Here is a 22,999-nt window from a genome sequence, read left to right as displayed (position 1 = left end):
ACATCAGCAGTGAGCCTAAATTCCAGGAAAAAAAGCAGCTCTTATGTAACTGCTGCCTGAATGCTGGCAGGTGCCCAACCCAGCAGTTCACAGCAATGTAAAAAAGTAGGACACCTCCACCCTGGGTTGGACGTCATGAGAACGCCCCCTGAAGGTGAAATTTAATAATTCTCCCATTTCTCTTCTGTTTTCTTCCCCCTAAATTTTACTGGCGGTGGCTTTCCTTTGCTTGCAGAAGTAGCTCCCGGGGGCAGAAGCTAAGGACAGAAAGGCAGACAGAGGCAGGCTGCAACCGCCCTAACAAGTAGAAATGACAACCTTGCTTTTTTGTTGAAATGGCAAGAGGCTGAAGCTGCAAACTGACACTGATGGCTCTGAAGAGTCTGAAGTGACAGTGACTGAATGGGGATCACATCTCCCAAATGTAGAAATGCAGCCCATCCACTGAGCCACAGCCCACACTTTCTAAACACGCCATTCCTCTCCAAAGAGGCATCTATGTAAATGAGGTAGGTCACTGCTCTACCCACTGCCTCATCTTGAAGTTAGAGGACTTTATCAAAATTACCCTTTTGTGGAGTTCCTGTCGTGGATCAGTGGAAACAAATCTAACTAGAATCCATGATGACACAGGTTTTATCCCTGGCCTCGCTCAGTGGGTTAAGGATCTGGCATTGCCGTGAGCTATGGTGTAGGTCACAGACCTACACCACGCAAGCTCAGATCTAGTGTGACTGTGGCTGTTGCATAGGCCGGTGGCAATAGCTGCAATTCGACCCCTAGCCTGGGAACCTGCACATGCCGCAGGTGCAGCACTAAAAAGATCAAAAAAGAAAAAAAGAAAAAGAAAAAAAACCTTTGGTTTGCCCAGAACTTCACAGTTTAGGAAAAGTGGCTCCATGGTCACCTGCCAGTTGTCCTCACCTGTCATGACCTTTCTCGCCCAGGTAAAAGTTTTTAAATTGCATGTCCTCATGACCCCATGTACTTCAGCTTCCTACATTTCTCATTGACAGCCTGTCATTTAACATTAATTTGTATTATTGTCTATCTCCCCCACAAAACCATAAACTCCAGAAGGGCAGACACTCTGCCTATTTGGGGCACCATTGTATCCAAATCCCCTAGCAACACAGAACAGGCACTCAAACATGAGTCACAGAAATGAATGTCTCAAGCATCAATCGGAGTCTGTTTAAAGCCAAGAAGGGGTGGATGCAGGAACCTTCCAGGGTTGGGGGGGACAGAAACATTCCCTATCTTGATTTGTGTGTGTCCAAAGGTAACAGTTCATCAAGCTACCAACTCAGGAATAAGCTGAACAGACACTAAGCAAGTAGCTCCTTACCCTTCTCCCATTACCTGTCCTCTTCCTGCCCCCTAAGGACAAGGTGAAATCAGGAAGTAAGGAGAGAGACCCTGCCTCGTGATTTGTGAAAAATGATAATAATAAAGAAATGAAAGAAAGCCCTCCTCTTCCTGGTTTCGAGGGGCATGTCACTCTAGGAGACAGCTGGAGAGGCCCCACACCATGCACTTTTCTCGCAGGAACTCTGATTCTGTCCTCACCTCACTCTCCTTTCTCAAAGACTGACAGAGACTCAAAAGGCACTGTATCTTCCAAGCCATTCACTGCATATCCACTCTCCTGCGATGCCCAACTGGCCTTTATCAGTGAAGGGCGGGGTCCTTCCCCAATCAAAGGCTCACAGCTCTCCAGGTGTGCCGTACCCTGGCCCAGGGGCGGTTCCGCACAACGTCTCAAGTGTGAAGTGCTGCTTTGCAATTTAGTTGGGGAGCTTGCCTATATCCAGGGCCAGAGTGGACTCTCACGCAATTCTTGACGGAGTTTCTGCACAACTACAGTTGTGGGCTGCTGGTTTCTACCCGTACATGCAAACAAAAGGCTTGGTGGGAGAGAAACCTCAGTAGCTGTGGTCTTTTCCCGAACAGACATGGATGATAAAGGCCCATCAGGCATCTCTGCTCAGAAGGCCAGATCCACCAGCCCGAGGGCCTGGGGACAGAGTGTTGGTGTCCCAGGGCTCTGGTGGTTGCCAGGGGTAACAACGAGGAGGGGATCCACAGTTGCTTCCTCAGGGAATTTTCAAAGAATCCAAGTGGCTGCCAGAACATTCTTCTTTTATAAACAGACAGTATTCTATTTCCTAGCGTATAATTATAAACACACCTGCTCCAACTGTGGAATCTTTCCATAAGCAAGCAATAAACTCCTAGCCAGGAGACCCAAGTTCTATCTTGAGCAAGCAAACACATCCAATGATTACTAGGGAGCAAAACAGTATATTAATAACACTGCAGACTCCGATGAGGGAAGGTTTTCCTCTCCCGACTTAATTTGTACTTAGGCAAAGAGAAACTTGAACTTAGTATTTCAGAGGGAAAGTGCAAATCAGCGACAGTAGGTAGAAACATGAATACCAAGAGGTGTCAACAAGAAAATTCAGCATTAGATGTGTTGCTGCCCCACAAATAACCCGGAAGAGGGCAGACTAAACAGGAAGCAGCAAAAATCACTACAGTTGAAAGGGTTAAGGGTCTGGATAACCTTTTGCTTTTCTTGCTTTCCATGCAACCTAGAGAGCCTGGCCTCCTCACCTGTTCACGTTGATAGGTATAAGAAAAAGTATGCACTTACAGAATGTACCAGGGTTGACACATAAGAGCTCCAGGCCAGCTGCTGAGGCAGCAGAGCTAGTTCTGGTTTAGTCATTGGTTGTGTGTGCTCGAAGACCACTCACTTAACCTCTCTGAGCTCCATTCCTGAGTGAACTGAACCAAACTCATAACCATTCGTATTGTTTTCAGTTTTAAGTCTGGGATTCGAACTCTTCTTAGGTGTACCTGAACCATCTCTTGGTATTTCTGAAATGACAGTGGTAGGTATTAGAGCGGGCCTCCGATTTTATTTGGTAGCTCTATTCCATCAAAATAAGCTACCAAAAGAATGACCAGATACCCAAAGAAGTGAACCAGAAAATTAAAAGTCAGATCGAATTTTTTCCAGTGTGCTCTGATTTGCTAAGCAATTAAGCCTGCTTAAGTATATATATTAATTCCCTGTGTTAATCCTTTCTCTATTGTCATTTACCAAACCTGTATTACATCCTAAAAACATGGCAAGAAATGTGGAAAAAATATTCACAGGAGAGAAAATATTTAAGAGACCTTCAAATCCCAAACAAAATGGCCACTTCTCCGTCTCCAGGGTAATTCCGGGTAAATGAAACTCATTTGATACTGAAGTATAGAACCCGTCAGATGACATTTCAATTTCTGGATCTCTAGGGGGTTTTCCTAGAAGAGAAGCCAAGGATGTGGGACATTCCTAATCCCATGGTAAGCTAGCAGCTGGAAAGATTCAACAAGCACTGCAGAATTTGCACTGCACTTTGACAAAATTTTATATGACCCCTCACACTCAACGCTTTCCAACCTGTAGACCAAGAATATCGGTTTGCCCTTTTTTTTTTTTTTTAATACTTCCAAACTATACTCATGTAGTTATTTGTTTGTGCACTGGTACTTTACAGACAGACAGAAAATCTCCTCATGGTAATATCCATATTGAGTTTCAGAGACAGGTTAACAGCCAGCATCAACTGCAAATTCAGTTGAGATTCTAGACAGTGAATGACTGAAATCTTACTGCAATTTAGAAAGTCTTTGTCTAGAGTCAGATGGGATCTCCAAGGACAAATGACAAACAAACTCGTGGGAAATGCTAACACAGACACGAAGGACTCAACTCACGCCCAGAGGCATGCTACACAGTCAGATATGGCACGATGCAGAGACTAAGGGACAGATCAACAGAGTTCACTGGAAGAGGGTCACAGAAACATCACCACAGGACATGGGGAAAAAAAGGAAATTAGGACCTCAGCATTATCCAATTCATCAATGGAAATTAGCTGGAAAAGAAGAAAAGGGGGGAGAAAAAGAAGAAGTGTTAGGAAAGAAAATACAGAGTGAGCTCAGTGTTAGAAACTTTGTCACTGTATTCTTCTCACTGACTCAAGTTAGACTGTGACCATCTTAAGAGGTGGGGGCATTTTGCACAGCACCACACCTCCCCCTGACCTCTGCCCTACAAGTTCTGCTCTGGAACAGAACGGGCAGGATGATGCCACACACTGTTCACATGCCAGGTATCAAACCTCACAGGTCACTTAACCAAGAGCCCAGAATGGCACCTTTGCACTCTCTTGTGGAGAGAACCCTTGAACTGAGCCATGGGCAAGGCCATGTTCCCCCACCAAGAACTGTATCCGTTCAGAAGACCATGGGAAGGAGTAGGGTCCAAGACTCAACCCCAATCAACTCATCTTGGGAGGAAATTCTTTCTTTGAACCCATTTTACCATTCAGTGGGAGATCTGGGGGTCCAAACTATCATTGGGCTCAATCAGATCCAGATTCAATTTAAGCACAGAGTAAGATTAACATCTCCCAAGCCCAGAAGCTCCAAATCCTGATACCATTGATGATTAAAGACAAGATTTTCCCCCAGGGTGATAAGTTAGTACAACCCACATGATATTAGCAACAAGTAAATGACCTATTAGCATCAAGTTCAAGAAAAAGAAAAAACAAGAGCATTAATCACAATGCTTGTTTAATGATGATCCTCAAATGACTTTTTTTTTTACATTTCATTAATACTTACTACATTTTGCAAGTCTAAACTCCTGTTAGAAACACTGGTGGCTGAAAATGTCAATAGTTTATTCATTTAGAGAAAAGAAGCATTAGTAATTACCAGGGGACCAATAATTTGTATGAAATGAAAACCCTGATGTTACTTGAGGTCAAAAACTTTCTAGTAGTAAAACAGCTACTACCATTCATGAGAAAAATAGATTTTTATATAAGCTGAGATATCCATTTATATTTAATTGTTGGAGTCTGAATTTCTTTGCAAAGCTCTTTGAATAATAACTTAGATAAAAAACAGCTTAATAAAAATCCTATAGTAGATTACAGAGCAGCCAATATATAAAATAACTACGCTTTCTTTTCAAGCAGGGTCTAGGAACCTGAAGATGTTCTCTGAGTTATAGGGAGATTCAGGCTAAATTTTAAAGATGTTTAGCTATGGGTGGTTATTTTTTTTTAAAATGTGGTTTGATCTGTAAATTAAAAGCAGAGTTTAGTAGGCATTACACACACAGAATGGTTGCAAAGTCCTGATTTTAAAGTTTATTAACTTTGAATACATAAGTTTATTAGCTTATGAAGGACACAAGAATCACATGAAATTATATTCCACATTATTTTGTTGATCCTTTTTAAATTTTTAAAAATTTTTTATTTTTATTATTTTTTTCTTTTTAGGCATATGGAGGTTCCCAGGCTAGGGGTAAAACTGGAGCTGCAGGTGTAGGCCTACACCATAGCCTGAGCAACACCAGATCTGAGCTGCATCTGTACCTGTGCCCCATCTGCCTCCTACACCAGATCCTCAACCCACTGAGTGAGGTCAGGAATCGAACCCCCATCCTCACAGACACTATGTCGTGTTCTTAACCTGCTGAGCCACAACAGGAACTTATTTTGGTGAACCTTACTAATATATATTTTTTAACATTTACCACTCTTGGTAAATATTGCTGGCTCATTGTATTTAAGGGACACAATAGTTAAAGATGTCTTTAATTCCTAAATGATCATGACTGAATTATGTGCCGACCTTCTTTGCCCAGCCCCCACCTTGCCGTCCTAGGTCATAGTTCTCTCTTTTTCTTAGGCAGTGGACCAAGACAAGTGGACTGACCACTGGCTTTTCACGGATCTGACTCGTTCCTCCAGGGCCTGACACAAACCACAGGTGATGCCAGTGCCCAGTGGACCAGATCCAACCACCCTGAAGACTCAGGAGAGGGCAGGGCAACAGAGCAACCCTGGATATCCCAGTAGGGTATGAGTCATGGGACAAGCTCCATGTAAGGGGCAACAAATAGGAAAACTGAGCCAGGGAGACAGCATGGCAGTAACACCTGCCCTTGTGTCCTGAGAACCCAGTTCAAAGAACACATCATGTACTTGATTGACTAATACCCACTGGTTTGCCCAAGAAAGGTTAGTGCTTTGGCTCTGGGTTCATTTCACCCTTGAAGGAGTAGGCCTATCCCCGCTCCTTTTTCAGTCAAACAGGGGCAGTCAAGAGATTATCAAAGGCATTATCCAAAAGCCTTAATGAGATGGGACAAAGTTATACCAATAACCAAACTGGAAGGAACAGAAATCATTTAGTGCCCCCCACTGCCTTCTACAGTGAATGGTTAAGTAGCCTTTTCCAGCAGCCAGAGCGCAGGGCCAGAAGCATCACATGTAAGTGCCAGGAGGTGCTGGACCTCCTGACTAACCCAGGTTTCTAGACTGTCTTCCTCGGTTGCGTGGCATTTCCCACACTTGCTTAGCATATTTTCACTTTCACAAAGGGGATGGAATGGTGGCACCAACCAGACTGGAAAGAAATGTCATCTTGCCTCCTACCCTCTATCTGCTCTGTGGGACCAATTTCTTTACCAGCTGAAAAGGGATCTGAGCTACAGCTTAAGAACCTCCTCTAAACTCTGGTAACTCTTTGATAGTGACCTCCACCTGCTGCCCTCTACTGCCCTGGCCCTCTCCATGAGCCTTCTCACAGGCAATGTGACAACATCTCAGATCCGCCACCTGCCAGGAGCTAAAGCAGTGTCCTCCCTGCCCGATAGGCAGGGAGAGGCAGCAGAGAGCACCTTCTACAGGGCCCCAAAGACCCTGCTATGCTTTTCTGCCGAACCACAGAGACTCAGCCAACTCCTGGTACTTCCACTTTCCATGTCATACAAAGAAAACTTAAGAGAAATGAAAGTATAATCGCAATGTGCAAAACTCACTGGAGTGGAGACACAAAGTGTTCCTTAAATATGTCGGTTATAGAAAGCAACAGATATTCTCACAAGAAGAGAAAATTGTGGCCTCCGCATTTTAAAAATCAAGTTTCATGCCCCAAAGTGCAAATATATTCACAGCTGGTTAGGGCTCCTAGTGGGTTTTATCTTATTATGGAGAGTGAATTTCTAAAACTAGGATCATGTTTTTTAAACTTTGTTTTTCTTTTTGGCCACACTCACAGCATATTGAAGTTCCCAGGAATCGAATCCAAGCTGAAACTGCGACCTACACCACAGGTGCAGTAACGCCAGATCCTTAACCCACTGCACCACAGAGAGAACTCCCTTAAACATTTCTTAAACTTCACTTTAAGAAAAAGAAAGATCTTGTGGAATAAATGGTTATTATTCACTTATCTGACAAGTATATTCTCTCTTATGCTCCCCTCTCACCTTTTTTTTTTTTTTTAAGACCTACCTAGGTGCCTTCACAGGTGTTGTGAGGCCAGTCATATTACTTCCCACTTGTACCCCACTTCTTTGCTTTTATTATTTATGTTTATAAACTCTTTTCTGTCCAGTTTCCTCCACAAAATTCCTCCTGAGTTATCAACACTTCTTTTGAAATAAACAACATTTATTCAAGTTTTAACTTAAATTTATTTTTACCAATTTAAAGCAACATTTAAAAGCTTTGTGCCCTGGGGGCAGTGGGGGAGTGTATACTGCAAAAAAGTCTGTGTACCTTTCTGCTTTATTTTTTTCTTATTCAAAGACTCACATGTTAAATTGCTCTAATATTAATGATACATCTTGCTTAGGTTAGAAAGCAAGATTCTGACAGGCTTTTATAATTCTGGTTGTCACTATTCCTTTTGACAAGGAAGGCTGTGATTTAATTATTAAGGCTTCTTCACAAAGATGAATAAATGTGTTACTGGGTATTTTGGTAAGTCAATGATATCAGTATATTTACCTACTGGGAACATGCTGATAAAAATTGTTTAAAGACAATTGGTGAAGAGTATTACCTTCATATGAAGACTGGTGAGATTTAAACTCAAGTCCATGTTTTTGTTCTGTTTTGTTTTGTTTTGCTGGCAGCAGAAAGGAAGAGCAATGGGGCTGTTTTTATCCCACCTGGTCCAAAATCAGGGGTGTGAGGGGTGTTTTCTGTACAGTTTTATTCACAGCATGTGCTGAGAAGTCTCTTGCCCCAGGAATGGACCATTTCACAACCCAATTAGAAAAGGTGACATAGTTGCTGCCTTAATTCCAGTTAGAAGTGGAGGCAGTTTCATTACATACTGGAAGGTCTGTGCAACATCTCACCAGAAAGAAGCAAGTAAACCCATAGGTATGCATAACTGGACCCCCAAATTCAGAAACACCAACTTTGATACACAAGAGGCATTTGCATTCTCACTGGGAACTTATATAGATGGAACATTTTATGGTTACTATTTCTCTGAATATAGATTGCACAGCAAGCAACCTGTAAGAGACAACTAAACATATATGACTTTTTAAAGAGACAGTCATATGATTTCACTACCTTTAGAGACATTTTTTTTTTTTAAATGTTCACCCCTCTGTCAATATTCCTGAACTAAGCTGGATTTCTAACTGCCACCACTCCACTTCAATTTAGCAATAAAACCTAGTTTTAACATAAAAATAAAATGCAGTACCTTTTCTCCATAGCCTCTATCTTTGGTCATCATTTCTCTGAGGGTCTGTAGAACCTTAATGCACAGTTTCTCCTCATTTTCCTCTAGCAGCTGTTTAGTGTGCTTTATTAACCTAAATGAAAAAGAAAACCACAGATTACATCCCAGAAACAATCTTTAAATTTAAAAAAGAGAGAGAGAGAGAACAGACCTGTGGTTGCCAAGAGGGACAGGGAGGGAGAGGGATGGACTGGGAGTTTGGGATCAGTAGATACCAACTATTACATTGATAATGGATAAACAACAAGGTCTCACTGCACAGCATAGAAAACTCTATTCAATCTCCTGGGATAGAGCATGATGGAAGAGAACATTAAAAAAGAATGTGTATTTTAGTACGACTGAATCACTTGGCTGAACAGCAGAAATTGGCACATTATAAATCAACTATACTTTAATAAATTTTTTAATAAATTAATTTTCTTTAAATATTTGACAGTCAACTTATTTAGTTAGTCAGATAATAAACAAATATTTAGGAAGGGCTCCCGGGTTAAACAAGCTCCAGGACACTTCCTGCAAGAACAGCCAGTTGGTGTCTCAATAGTGCCATCTGCTGGTCAATAACAGCAAACAGGTTCCTCTTCACCACTTGCTGTGGAGAGATTACAGGAAGGGGTGAAAGGAGACAGAGGCCCACTCAAACCTGCTCATTCACGAAGTGCAACTATTTATCCGCTAAGGATTGCCAGTCACGTGGCTGGAATATGCCAACAGTGTGAAAAACCTAGGAGTATGATAGCTGGGGCAAACACACTGTTCCCTGATCCAGTCTTACCCTCTGAGGGACCCAGAAAAGTCAGCAACTCAGAGGTTGAGCCCACGCTCAAATGTATCAACAAACTGACCTTAAGGTGAAAATCAGATGGTAATTTCTGTACATGGAACCAGCAGTTTCTTCTAGATTAGGCCCCAAGGCATAAACTGAGAAACTACAAAGCTGTCAGGAAGACTGACAGGTCTGTAGGAAGGTCAAGCCTCTCTGAATCTGTCGGGCAGCCCAAGGCAACAGCCCACACTTGTTGAATGGAAGATGAACAAACCAGCATGGAGGTCAAAGGAGAAATTCTCACCAACACAACAAGACAGTGGGACTAAACCTGCACACTCTGGGAAGGTCAGAACAGATCCCTAGCGCTAGACCTTGTATTCACCAAAGTCAAAAGCCAGGCCGGCCCCTCGGCCTTCAGGAACCTGTGACGCGTTGTCAGTGGGACTCCGCAGCTGAGCCCTGAAGACAGTACAGAGAGGCTGCTTACTTGCAAATGAAACCACCACTTTCACACTTTCTTCTGGCGTCAGTGTTCTCTGGGAAAAGCAGCTCGGGCCTGTGGAGGACATCCACCAGCACAGATAACTCGGCCTGCACCAGAGGCCTGAGACGGTCCTCCAGGGCGGAGACGATGTCCTGGAACGGAAGCAAGCCCTGGTGAGCGGCTCGGGCAGAGCTGACCTCAGGAGGGTGAGAACATTCATTTCTGACCTAAAACATGACCACAGACTAGGCTGGGTTAGAGTAACCTTAGCGCTGTCTGGAATTTGCCTCGAATTACTAGACGTTGCCCAATGGTTACCTGAAGCATTAGGCCCTGATGCAGACAACAGAGTAATAACAAGTCCACATTCCCACCCGCCCTGTGAGATGGTCCTAATACTACTCAAGGGATCATTCCAGAGATTTTAAAATATGATGCAAAAAAGTACACGTGACAACATGGAAAGGTGTCTACAATAGGAGTGTAAAAAATGTTCAACCAACAGTATGGACTACATGATCGGCTTTTTATAAACAACATTAATATCTAAAGGATATTCAGCAAGTACTATTAAGACATCATTAGCAGTTTTCTCTGGTGGCAGGATTACAGGTGATTATAGTTTTCTTCTATAGCTCATCACTTGTGAGTATTGTCAAATTATTTCCTAGGAGCATGGATTATTTACATAATAAAAAGTCATATAAAAATGAGAACACAAAGGAATGAACATGCTGTATCAACATGCTAAATACATGTACCCTGAGAGCATGATGGTCTTCAAATGCAAAACACATAGCTGTAGGAAAGGAAAACAGAGAAAAGTTGAAAGAGCAGCAAAACCAACACAACAAACACCATATAAAGGCAAATGGCAGAAAACAGATGAGAAATTATCTTCAAAAGATGCTAAAGTCTGCTCTCTGGCTTGGTAACTCAGAACCTAACTATCAGCATGCTAATTAAGGACAGAACACAGCACCCTGGCTAAGAGAGGAAGCCTTAGTTAACCAAGGAGAATCACATGGAAAAGCCTACTTAAGTTACATTCACCTCAACTGGGGACCCTAAGTTCATAACCCCCAAATCCATTAAGAATGGAGTGATCTTTTATCCAGAAACTAAAACTTCAACTTGTGGATATAATTTAATTAACCTTACATTTAACGAAATCTGTCATCACACAACAATATTTAGGATGCATTAAAGAATGCACAAGTAAATCAAACTTTCTTTATGGGGGCAATTTTTCTCAACAAGATTTTAAAAGTATACTGTAACATCCCTTAATTAAGACTGACTTTCACACCACAGTCAAAAAGGGGGTCACTCTGGCAAAATTCTCTGAGTACTCTGTCAGTTTCTCTAAGAGCTTCCTCCCTGAAAGCACACACTTTTCTCCAAGAGTAACTGGTCCTAACTCAGGCAAAAACTTCCTTGTCTACAGCATTTGCAAGGGATTGGAGTAGTTCTTCAGCATCACGTTCACAAAATCTTGCATCTTTTGCAAGTTTGAACTCCACATTGCAATCGATTTGCACTGTATTGTCAAATGTGTAACATTCGGCAATCAGGGAGAGACCAACAGACAAGAATGGTGAAGCAATGGGCGGGGGAGATGCTAGTGTTAAGTGAGGGGGAATGCCTGAATGGGGGTTAATTATATAAGCACTTCGTCTGCAAGTTAATGTTTCACATGATGACAACTTTTGCTGTTCTCGGCAATCTTCCTAACTAACTCCAGGGGCTCAGATGGACCATAATTCATCAGATAGCAAAAACCCCTTACATCATTGGCCAAGTGTTTAAAACAAGACTTATTACCTAAATGTATGTGTTTTGTTCTATTCCCTATGAATATGCATAATAAATCTAAGAAGAGCGCTGATGTGTTTCTGCAGCCACAGATAATTCAGTCAAAATAGGAGCAAACACTGTTCACACAGTTATGAGACTACAATGCAATAACCTTCCTCATTCTAAAACATGGTGGGTCACGAAGGACTCCATCAGGAACCAAATTACCTTTGTTCAAGAACTGGTTCTATCAATGACAAGGCTGAAATTCTCTCCTTGACCTGTGAAGCCCTGCCCACCTCACCAGCTCCACTGGCTCTGGCCCCACTAACCTTCCTTCGGTCTTGGCACCGAGTTCTCTCCTGCAGAATGGTCCTTACACATGTCTCCCTCCTTCCCATCCCTCTGAGTCCCACTGCTCCCTGATCTTGGTTCCAATCCTCAGCACGGCCTTCTGACCACCATCCAGCAACCCCAGGCAACATTAGCTTCCCCATCAGGGTCTTCCGTAGCCCTCCTTGCTTCTCCTCTGCAGTGACTGTCCCTTTTGCTATTTTACTCATATCTGTGTGATTAGTTGACTAATATCTGTCTCCTTTCCAACAGGTGAGACTCTATGAAGGTCAGATTATTTCTGGTTGGTTCATTGTATCACAAAGCCCAGGGTGGGGCTGATGCATGACTCAGTTAACTCATTTGTCTTTAATTACAAATAATAATTTAGTAATTTACATAACCCTCAGAGATTCAGTGACTTCATCTAATAATAATTATCACAGTTGTAATAGTAATGACAATAATAGTAATAATTACAATAGCAGCTCTCACTGTTTGAGTGTTCACTGCATGTCAGGCTCTGTTCTACATGCTTTATCTGTATTGAATTTTCCAAAGCAGGATAAACTATCCTGCATGTGCTTACAGTGTGGCACAGACATCCCTCCCATCCAGTGGTAGCCCATTTCCTTGAACCTAAGTGGACATGTGTCACTGCCTCGACCAAAAGATTATGACAGAAGGGATGCCATGTGACTTCCGAAGCCAGGTCATTAAGGCAATACAGCTTTCACCTATCTCTTTATCTAGAGACTTGTCTCAGGACTCAGCCACCATGTTGTGAGGAAGCTCAGAGCACCTGGGGAGACTACATGGTGATGTTTCTGGCACCAACTCCAGGTGAGGACCCATGGACAATCAAATCAGCATCAAAGGCCAAACGTGTGGGTGAGTGAGATGTCAGGTTGAGTCCAACCAGAGCCACCACCTGATTGCAACTGCATGAACGGACTTGACCAAGAAACACCCTGCTGAGCCCAGGCAACCTTGAGAACAGTGCAAGAGAATAAAATAACTGCTGTTGTGATGTGTGACACAGGCAGAGAAAACTGCAACATCTTATCAACTCTCCTGTCCTCATATCAACCCCATGAGGTTGGTGTTACTATTATACTATTTTACAAATTAGGAACCTGAGGAAGTTGAATATTTTTCCCAAGGTTACACATTGTTAAGCAGTGGAGCCATAATTTGAACCCAGGACTTGCCTGAAATCACACTCTTAATCACTGTGGCACTGCCCTGAGCCCAAATAAAGGATGTGTGATTCTCAAACCGTGGTCCATGGACCACTTACCAGAGACTCACTTGAGGTGGTTGTATAAAGAAGATGTTATATTATGGTATATGTTTAAGTGTTTAATATCATCTTATTCTTGATACTCTCTCTTTCAACAGAGGGAGAGCACATCTCTTCATAGGTGCTATGACAAAAAGTATAATCTAGCTAGAGTTTAATAATACTATTATGTTGACTTGGCTCATTCTAATATAAAACTCTCTGAAACATGATTACTCTTGTTTACCTGCTGATTCAAGAGGCTAAAATCCCAAGGTGATGAAAAAATGGAGCTGTTGTGCCTTTATTATAAGCATTCTCTTCTAACACTTTTGTACTCCTTCCTAGTAAAGGCAGAGGGACTGGTTCATAAAGAGATCTACAAAATCAGTGAGTAACCTTGAAAGACCATGATTCTGGCAGGAGCTTTTCTGGCCCCAGAGACATTATTGCAACTGACTGGCCACTCACCACCCTGACATCTCCCTGTGGCCAACCCGGATTTTCTCCGGCTCAAGGAGGCACTTCTGCGTGTGGAGCCACCTGAGGCCAGTTAAGGACCGCGGCCGTCCACGCCAGGCATTACCTGCAATCTCTCAATGATATTCCGGTAGTCTCTGGAAGCTGCCAGGACGGAGTCTCGGCGAGCAGCGTTTCGGGCTGTCAGCCGCCAGTTCATGGCAGTTTTCTGCACAATGTTGTGGGACTTGAGGAAGAGGTTGTTGACCTGGCTGTCCAGGTCCACAGGGATAGCAATGGCCCGGCTCTTGGCTGCACAAGAGAAAGGGGACTCATGAGCTGACGACTTTAGTAGGAGACACCCTAGAGACAGATTTAGCCTTCCCCATCCTGTACCAGGCAGATCTGTCCATGCCCAGAACATGAGTGTGGACACAGAGCAGCTCAGCAGAGCATCACCATCCATGAGGTCAGGTTTTCCACCATGAATTCTGAGGGGTAGCAGCTCTGAGCCACTTTAAAATGCTCCAAGGTCAGACAGTTTAGACAAGTCAAAGTTCAATGGGTTTCCTCAGTGAATGGCTTCTTACGGTCTCAGATGTGTTCATACATTTAAAGAATTATCAAGGTGGGGAAATTATCTGGCCAATAAACCATTTTTCAAAAAATTCTCAAGTATGGTATTCTATCAACAATCCACAAAATGCTGTTTTATGCCAAATATAGTGCAAAAGATAACATTCAAAATGACATAAGCTATTCTTTCCATATAGGCACTTTTTTTTTAACCCCCTTTTTAAAAAAGGACAACTCCAACCTCATCATGAGAAAAACATCAGTCAAATTCACAATAAGGGGCATTCTACAACACACCTGACCAGTACTCCCTGAGAACTGTCAAGGTCGTAGATAATAAGGAAGACTGGAGAAATTACCACAGACCAAAGGAGACTGGAGACGTATGGCCATGAAATGCAGCATAGAAGCCTACACTGAGTCCTGGGAAAGGACCTTAGCAGAAAAAATGGTGAAAACCAAATCAGGTCTGGAAGTTTACTTCATAGTACAGGCCAACGTCAGTTTCTTAGTTGTGATGAATGTAGCTGATAACAGAAGATGCTGACAGTGGGGCTAATTGGATGAGGGATAAATGGGACCTCTGTTATCTTGGCAGCTTTCTAATAAATCTAAAATTATTCCAAAATAAAAAGTATATTTAAAAAAGGATGATAATTAGACCACCAATCCTTTTTTCAATATGGGAAATCCAACAACATCCAAAAAAACAAGACAACTATTCCCTGTCTCCACATTTTCAGACCAACAGAAGCAACAAAGTGCTAGGGTTTATAGGCTATGTAGTTTTCATGCCCTGCTGTTCACAAATACCAACTCTCCTAGTCTTTTCTCATCACTTCCATGACTATTAAAACATTACATATCTCTGATGATTAGTTAACTCAGCTAGTTAACTCAGCAACTTTTCCAAATTTTATCCAGCAACCTTGTGATATACGATCATATATGGGCGGAGTAGAGGCTTATCTGGGGACCCCATCTTGAGCCCTATTGGTGAGAAGTCGAATCATGAACCTATAATCTGTAATGTACACATGTTCAAAAGCCTACCCTCTTATTGTGAAATACTGTCACATAAGCAATAGAATGACACAAACACCTGCTATATGAGTGTAAATCAGGCAGGGATGACAGAAATCAGGGATGACTCAACAGGGCTAACAGCTATGCCTGTCTTCTCTGGGGTCTGTAGAGATGTAAATACTTACTAGAGGCAAACAGATCTTCTCAATTTAGGCAGGAAGATTATCCCTTTGCATAGCATTTGGGAGGAGGAGGAACACAGAACAGGCCAAAGTAATAGAGTCTGACAAAGTCAGGGTGAAGGAAGCAGAAATGGTCATAACTTCCTTTCAAAACTGCCCATGAATGCAGACTATTGCCTTTGGAATGGATAAGCAATGAGATCCTGCTGTGTACCGCTGGGAACTATATCTAGTCTCTTATGAAGGAGCCTGATAATGTGAGAAAAAAGAATCTATACATGTATGTATAACTGGGTCACCACGCTGTATAGTAGAATATTGACAGAACACCATAAACCAGCTATAATGAAAAAAAAATAAAAATCATTGTATATATAAAAAAAAACTGCCTATGAGACATGATATTATGGGAGGGGAGATGGGAGGGCATGGAGATACATTTTCCATCAAGAGGCAGGAGGGAACAGTGTACCATTTCTCAGAAGGGGCATTCTATAGGATCAGACATGTGCTTTGCAGGGAAAAAAGTTTCCACACAGTCAAATCTATTTACCAGAGTAAACAAATTACTTTCCTGAATGAGGGGTTTCCCAGGGCCTTCAATAAACTTGAATGCAATGTGACTTGCCAAGAGTTGACTAACAATTTAAGAGTAGAATCTTGTTTTTCAAAGCCTATCATTCTTTGGGACTTGTTGGCTCTGAACTTTGGGAGGTGCTGACTTGAAAATATGAAAGGGAAGTTTAGAATCAAGGAGTAACTTAGCTCCAGTCTGGCTCTGCAGCATCCTGTGTACAAAACCTTTCAAGAGCTACAGCAAGTGTTTGATCAAGGATGGCCTTTATTAATGGTGACCAACGCATTTTCATCATGTTAAATCCAAACTGGGTTGGAGTCTTACCTACGTCAGAGAGCACCCGGATGCAGCTCTCCACCGATGCCTTCTGGCTGGGCATGAGCCAGTTGCAGTGGTAAACCCTGAACACACCTTGCAGCAGCTGCACAAACACAGGCTGGCGAGTCTGCGAGAAAGAGAGGCAGAGATGAGGTGACATGAAGATTTTATTTGTGAGTGATTAATAACACCAGTTAGAAACAGAGGTGCCCTTGAACCACAGGTGAACGGACTTTATGCAAGGGTGAAAAGGGGTGGATGGTGGTGAGCTTGACTCTAGAAGTGGCACGGCTGAGGGAGAAAAAGTCAGAATTTTTTTTTTTTTTTTTTTTGTCTTTTGAGGGCTGCACCTATGGCATATGGAGGTTCCAAGGCTAGGGGTCTAATCGGAGTTGTTGCTGCTGGCCTACACCAGAGCCACAGCAACGTGGGATCCAAGCTGTGTCTGCAACCTACACTACAGCTCACGGCAATGCCAGATCTTTAACCCACTGAACGAGGCCAGGGATCAAACCCGCAACCTCATGGTTCCCAGTCGGATTCATTTCCGCTGTGCCATGATGGGAACTCCAAAAGTCAGAACTTTAAGGCTATGTACAAACTTGATGCTAAATCTGACCACCAGAAGGAGCAGTGGAATCACGGCCTGAAAACTGGGATTCTTGTCTAGTTACCAACTGGCTGTGTGACTGTGGGCAAATCACTTCAATTTTCAGAGCTTTAACTTGGTCCAATAACATAAAATTGAGGCAGAAAAACCTCAAAGTTATTTCCAGATGTGATAGTCTATGAGTAAAACCTCTGTTTTTAATCAGCATAAACAAACTGATCAGTGGCCCTCTTCTTATTCTTTGCAGTGTCTTCAATGAGATAAGGAGAAAATGGTTTTGATGGTTACTCCTCCTATGTGCTCATTTGCTGCAGATGAGTACTTGCAAGATAACTGCAGAGGATTTATTACTGTCCACGATGGTACTACTTTGTACTTGTTTTAAAATAAAAGAATTCAAACATCCACTTCATCATCTGATAAAAGAATTCAAACATCCACCTCATCAATCTGACACTGACTTTGAATGCATTTGAAAGTTATAATTTTGGTCTCCATCCAAAGCCACCTGGATCGGCGTAGCTTTAGACCTGCAAGGCCAAGGCCACTGTGTATGGTGAGCTACTTACTCCACTTGGTCTTTCATTTTTAGAAGAAAGGACTCACAGATCCCCTCCAAAAACCCACAGGGGTTGATCTTGTAAAGAAAAAAAGGACCAGAATTCCCTTGTGGCACAGCAGGTTAAGGATGTGGCATGATCACTGCAGCAGCTCAGGTCACTGCTGTGCCGTGGGTTTGATCCTTGGCCCGGGAACTTCCACATGATGAGGGTGTGGCCAAAAAAAAAAGAAGAGTACTGAAAAACTCTAGGTAAAGATTCTGAGTTGAAAAAAAAAAAGCAAAAGTGCTGGGGCGGGGGAAGGAAGTTTATTATAAGAAATTGGAACAGGTTAATAAAAATTCAGAACCTCCTCTACTGTTTGGATAACTTTCACTCATCCAGTGCCATACACTTTACATGAGAGCTCACTGGGGCCTTGATAAGTATCCTATGACAGAGGAGTTACCTTCATGCCACAGATGAAAAACAAAGGCTCAGAAAAGGTCAAACAAAACATCCAAAGGAACTAAGAAGTGATGGCTGAGCACTGAGCCATCTTCCCTGCTCTCTGATGCCAACAATCTGTGCTCCTTCTACTCACTTCACAAGCAAACCAGAGTCTCATCGCTTTCTGTAGGAAGCGCTTTCTGTTCTGCAGCTCATAGCCCTCCAGGGAAGGAATATGTGTGGGTGACGGGAAGCCAGGGGGCCTGAGGAATTGGCCGAGAGACCCTGAGCACAATGGGCCCCAGAAGAGCACTTATTTATTGAGAACATTTTTTTTTTTTTTTTGGCCGCACTCATGGCATGAAGAAGTTCCCAGACCAGGGAATGAATCCACACCACAGCAGTAACCAGAGCCTCAGCAGTGACAAGGCCGGATCCTTAACCCTCTGGCCATGGGAAAACACCTGAGAACATTTACCTGCCAGGCCTGTGCCGAGGGCTCATACAAACCTCATGTGAGTATCCCTGACCCTAGGAAGTTAGCAGTGGTACCATCACTCACTCTACTGGCTAATCTGTGTGGAGGTGGGATGGGAACTCATCGGCCTGACTCAAAAAAGAATCCTTTGACTAAATGAATTCAATTGAACCATTATTTATCAAACATCTGCTCTGTTCCCCTCTGGCACCTGAATAAACAAAAGATGATTCACCTGGCCTGAGTAGCTAATTTCTAATTACCCACTTTATTGGGCAATCTGGGGACATAGCTCACGGGACCTCTGGGCTGATGACCATGACTGCCCATCTCCTTCTTCCTGAAATTCTCCTCTGCTCAGTTCCCAGGGCCCTGCTGTGCTTGTGAATCCCATCCTGACTGCATGACAACCCCTGGTCATCCTCTGGCCTCTTTCACATTCTGTCCTTAAATATGTTCTCTGCCCAGTTCCCTTCAAGTCAACCTCTTCATTTTCCTGGCCAAGACCTAAAGTAGCAAATGTTTATATTTGGATTTTACCAGTTTTACTCTAATGAATCTACCTGATTCATTTACCTAACAAACTGGCATCTACCAGGTGCCAGGTACTGTGTACAGGATAGAACAGTACTTGAGACAACTGTACATGGAAAGGCATAACTCTGCTCCCCTACTGTATGTAGTTCACCACCTGACAGGACACAGTACAAGCTGCCCATTATTAAGTACCTACTATGTACCAGGCATTAAGCTAGATGTTCATAAACATTAATTCCTAGTCTCACAACAATCGGCAGGGTTGATACTATACCCATTTAACACATCAGAAGAGAGGTTCTGAACTTCTAAGACCCAAGACCTCGCCCAAGTTCACAGACCTGGGAAGGGGCAGAATGAGGATTTGAATTCAACTCTGTCCTGCTATAAAAGCCTCCAAAGTTCTCTTGTTTCTCCCAGATTCTACATTTCCAGCTGCCTCTTGGACCCTCCATTAGCATCTTAAATGTCACACAGCCACACCCAAGCCCACCGTTTTCCTCCCTCACAAATGCAAGTGAAAAGAAAGGAAGGAAGGAAACAAGAAAACATTGAAGGAAGGAGGTACCAATCGAGCTGGAGAAGAAAGACATAGGCTCTTCAACAGATAAAGTAAGACACGTTAGGACAGCTTCAAAAATAGCATTCCTTGAAAATAAATGTTCCAGAAATCCAGCCTGGACTTTGAATTTTAAATATGTTTGGATGACGTGGGCCTTGTTAGGGACTTCTATTTATGATGAGGATTTATTTCTCTGACAATTCCCACTTATTAGTTGGGTCACCATTGTTTTCGGAGGAAGACAGTGGCAGGGGCCACAATGAAAAATCTCCCCAAACACAAGTTCCTGTTTAATGGTTTCCAATGAATGTGACTGATTTACCTGGACATTTAGTTTTGAAATCATGTTTCACAATCCACAGGAGAGCAGGCACTGCCTTAGCTTCATTTACAAAAGAACCAAGTCCAACCTTTCTAACCAAAATAGCTAACTCTTTGTAGAAGAGTACTTGGTAAGGAGCACATTCTGACTTCCAACAAATCATGTGGTTGGGATCTACTAAGTTCCTGTTTCCCAATTACTCAAGAACTGCATAAAGACGTTCTAGAGGTGGCATTCTAACTATCATACTTTAGAGATAACTAAAAGCTAGCAGCTAAGCTAAACTAAATAGAATATTACCAACAGTTCCTACGAATCCTATCTCACTAAAAATTCCATAATTCAAATTTTAGAATCAGACAGACCCAGGCTGAAATCATGGGTTTTGACATTTACTAGCTGTGACCATGGCTGAGCATGATAATTAAACCCTCTGCACCTCAGTTTACTCAGCTGCAAAATGGGGATAAATGCCACCTGGACTAAGGATATATGAACTTTGCTTAGGGGATGGAATATAGCAGTATCTAATAAATGTACCAGTGATACAACACTGACCATGAATCACTCTTCTCTTAGGGTATTTACCTTCATTAAGTCTATTTGTCTGTAATCCAACCCCAGGCCATCCATCAACCCCAGGACAGCCTCCCTCTATTTCCATAACAAGGGTAGTTACTATTTCTCTTCTGGCCACTTTCATTCTGCAGGCTGTAAACATGGACCTTCAGCAAGGCTCCCACAGCCACTGACCCAGACCTAAGTTATAAAAAGAAGAGCGATGGATAAGCAATAAGGTCCTGCTGCAGAGCACTGGGAACTATATCCAATCACTTGTGACAGAACATGATAGGAGATAGTATGAGAAAAAGAATGTATGTATATATATATATATATATATATATATATATATATATATAACTGGAACACTCTGCTGTACAGCAGAAATTGACAGCACAATGCAAATCAACTAAAATAATAAAGAATTATTTTATAAACATGAGAAAACTTTAATTAAAAGAAATGCTAAAAAAATAATAATTTGTACCAACAACAACAAATTAAAGAGCAATTTTTCCAAGTAAAAGAATAATGAAGTATAGTACAAGGAAATTTACCCAGTACTAATATAGGAAAAGAATGTGAAAAGGAATGGATTTATGTTTGTGTATAACTGATTTGCTTTGCTGTATGCCTGAAATTAACACAACTTTGGAAGTCATCTATATTACACTAAAATTAAAAAAAAAAGAATAATGAAAACATTTCCCAGATCCATGGGTTCAAATCTTTCAAATGCTACGTACACTGACAATCATCACGTGGGGCTGCCACACAGCACAACCCGTGCATGCAAGATTCCACATGATCAATGTCTGCTGGGGCTGGGGTAATATGCAGCCCAGCTGTCAAGGCTAAATGACCTCTGCCACATACCCCTTCTGATGAACTCTAGGCACACACCTGGAGTTAAAATGGAGATTTCCAGATTTATTCTTCTGAAGTGTTAATAACATGCTAGCAACTTGTTCGAAAGCTGCTTCCCTTTCTAGAATTGGAGGTGAGGAACTGACAAGAGTGAAGGCAAGAGAAAAAGAAGACATTTCAGGGAGAAAGTCAACAACCAATAGAACTATCTGGTACAGAAAAATATTCTCTGGCACTTCATTATCCAAGGGATCCTGTAAGAATGATTCTGCTCAAAGAGAAAAGCGTCTTGTATTAACACTTTGCCGAGTCGCCCAATCCCAAACCAACACCAGCTCCAACTGTGAAGATCTCTCATGAACGCCCCACATTCATGTTTGTGTTTCTTACCTGCAAAGTCGTGCTCTGGTCTGAGAAGGGAGAACTGAAGAACGTGGTCACGATACTCATGACGATTTCAGTGACGTACTTCTCCAAAATTGAGTCTGCGTGTTTCCTGTCACTAGTGTTGTTACAGGCCTGGAGGACAATTAGATGCTTTAGACATTATACCAAAACCTGCAATGAATAATTTTAGTTGTAAAGTTCAGTCATCCATGACTATTCCTGCAGATCATCCTTAACAAAGGAAAGGTAAAAGCCTGCAGATCCATTTAAACCCTGAAGAGATAGCAAAGCAAAAACTAAATCATGGAAAAAAAGAGGTACATCAGCTAGGATATCATGGTGCAGAATCACAAAGTAATAAAACTGGTGTGGGACTGGGAGTTACTGTTGTGGCACAATGGAAATGAATCTGACTAGTATCCATGAGGATGCAGGTTCAATCCCTGGCCTCTCTCAGTGAGTCAGGGATCTGGCATTGCTGTGAGCTGTGGTGTAGGTTGCAGATGTGGCTTGGATCCTGCGTTGCCATCGCTGTGGTATAGGCCAGCAGCTATAGCTCCAATCTGAGCCCTCACCTGGGAACTTCCATATGCCTTGGGTGTGGTCCTGAAAAAAAAAAAAAAATGGTGTGGGATCTACAAGGCCATCACTTTCAAATTCCTACCCACTTGTGGCAAATCTAAAACCCCAAAAGGCAGTTAACAACTATAGTTATACATATTTTCCCTTAAAGTAATAAACTATCCTCCTGTTTAAATCATTCATCTGCTCTAGGCCATAGTCTCCTAAAAGATATAATCAAGGCCCTGAGTCAAATATTATCACTGAGCTCTGCTGTGCACATACTCTCCAAACCTACAAAATCCTCCTATTCAATAAGAATTCTACTGATATATAGCACTATTGAAAATAGTGAGCTACGACTCAAAATAATTGACTGTACAAGTTTTGGGGTGAAGACTGATATTTTAGATTTCACTTGGACTCTACTGCGTAGAATAAGATTAGACATTTGGAAGAACAAGTTTAGAAAATTCATTTTTCAAAGTCAAAATTTTATTACCAAATTCATTAGCACTCTTATTTGAGACATAAAATTGCTATAATATTAAAATTATGAAGTAAGGGGTAAAACGACCAAATTTTATTTACTATCATGTTCTGAGCTCAAAGCGGAACAGTCTGGGGACACATCCAGAAAATGAAGTCAGTTACTGATTTAACAGCATTTTGAACAATTTAAGGCAGG

At 42.2% G+C, this 22,999-nt stretch overlaps 1 protein-coding gene across 8 annotated transcripts in view; it reads right to left on the bottom strand.

Moving 5' to 3' along the window:
• Positions 1-22,999, bottom strand: part of ITPR1 (inositol 1,4,5-trisphosphate receptor type 1) — a 330,566-nt gene that overhangs the window by 117,075 nt on the left and 190,492 nt on the right. For 4 of the 8 annotated variants that reach the window (XM_021069277.2, XM_021069279.2, XM_084989218.1 and 1 more), the window contains 6 exons: positions 21,754-21,882; positions 16,444-16,564; positions 13,886-14,070; positions 9,891-10,039; positions 8,593-8,704; positions 3,903-3,935 (listed from right to left, as the gene is read on the bottom strand). In XM_021069277.2, coding sequence (XP_020924936.2) covers positions 3,903-3,935; positions 8,593-8,704; positions 9,891-10,039; positions 13,886-14,070; positions 16,444-16,564; positions 21,754-21,882 — 729 coding nt within the window. The remainder of the gene's footprint in view (positions 1-3,902; positions 3,936-8,592; positions 8,705-9,890; positions 10,040-13,885; positions 14,071-16,443; positions 16,565-21,753; positions 21,883-22,999) is intronic. The other 4 variants (XM_021069282.2, XM_084989219.1, XM_021069283.2 and 1 more) reach the window with 1 other exon arrangement.

This window comes from Sus scrofa, chromosome 13, assembly GCF_054392235.1.
Source record: "Sus scrofa isolate SSC_HxYL_T2T_F1_AM1 chromosome 13, Sscrofa_HxYL_maternal_Yorkshire_Landrace_v2.0, whole genome shotgun sequence".
Lineage (NCBI taxonomy): Eukaryota > Metazoa > Chordata > Mammalia > Artiodactyla > Suidae > Sus > Sus scrofa.
Note: the sequence above shows the minus strand (reverse complement) of the source record. Positions and strands in the feature narration are given on the sequence as shown.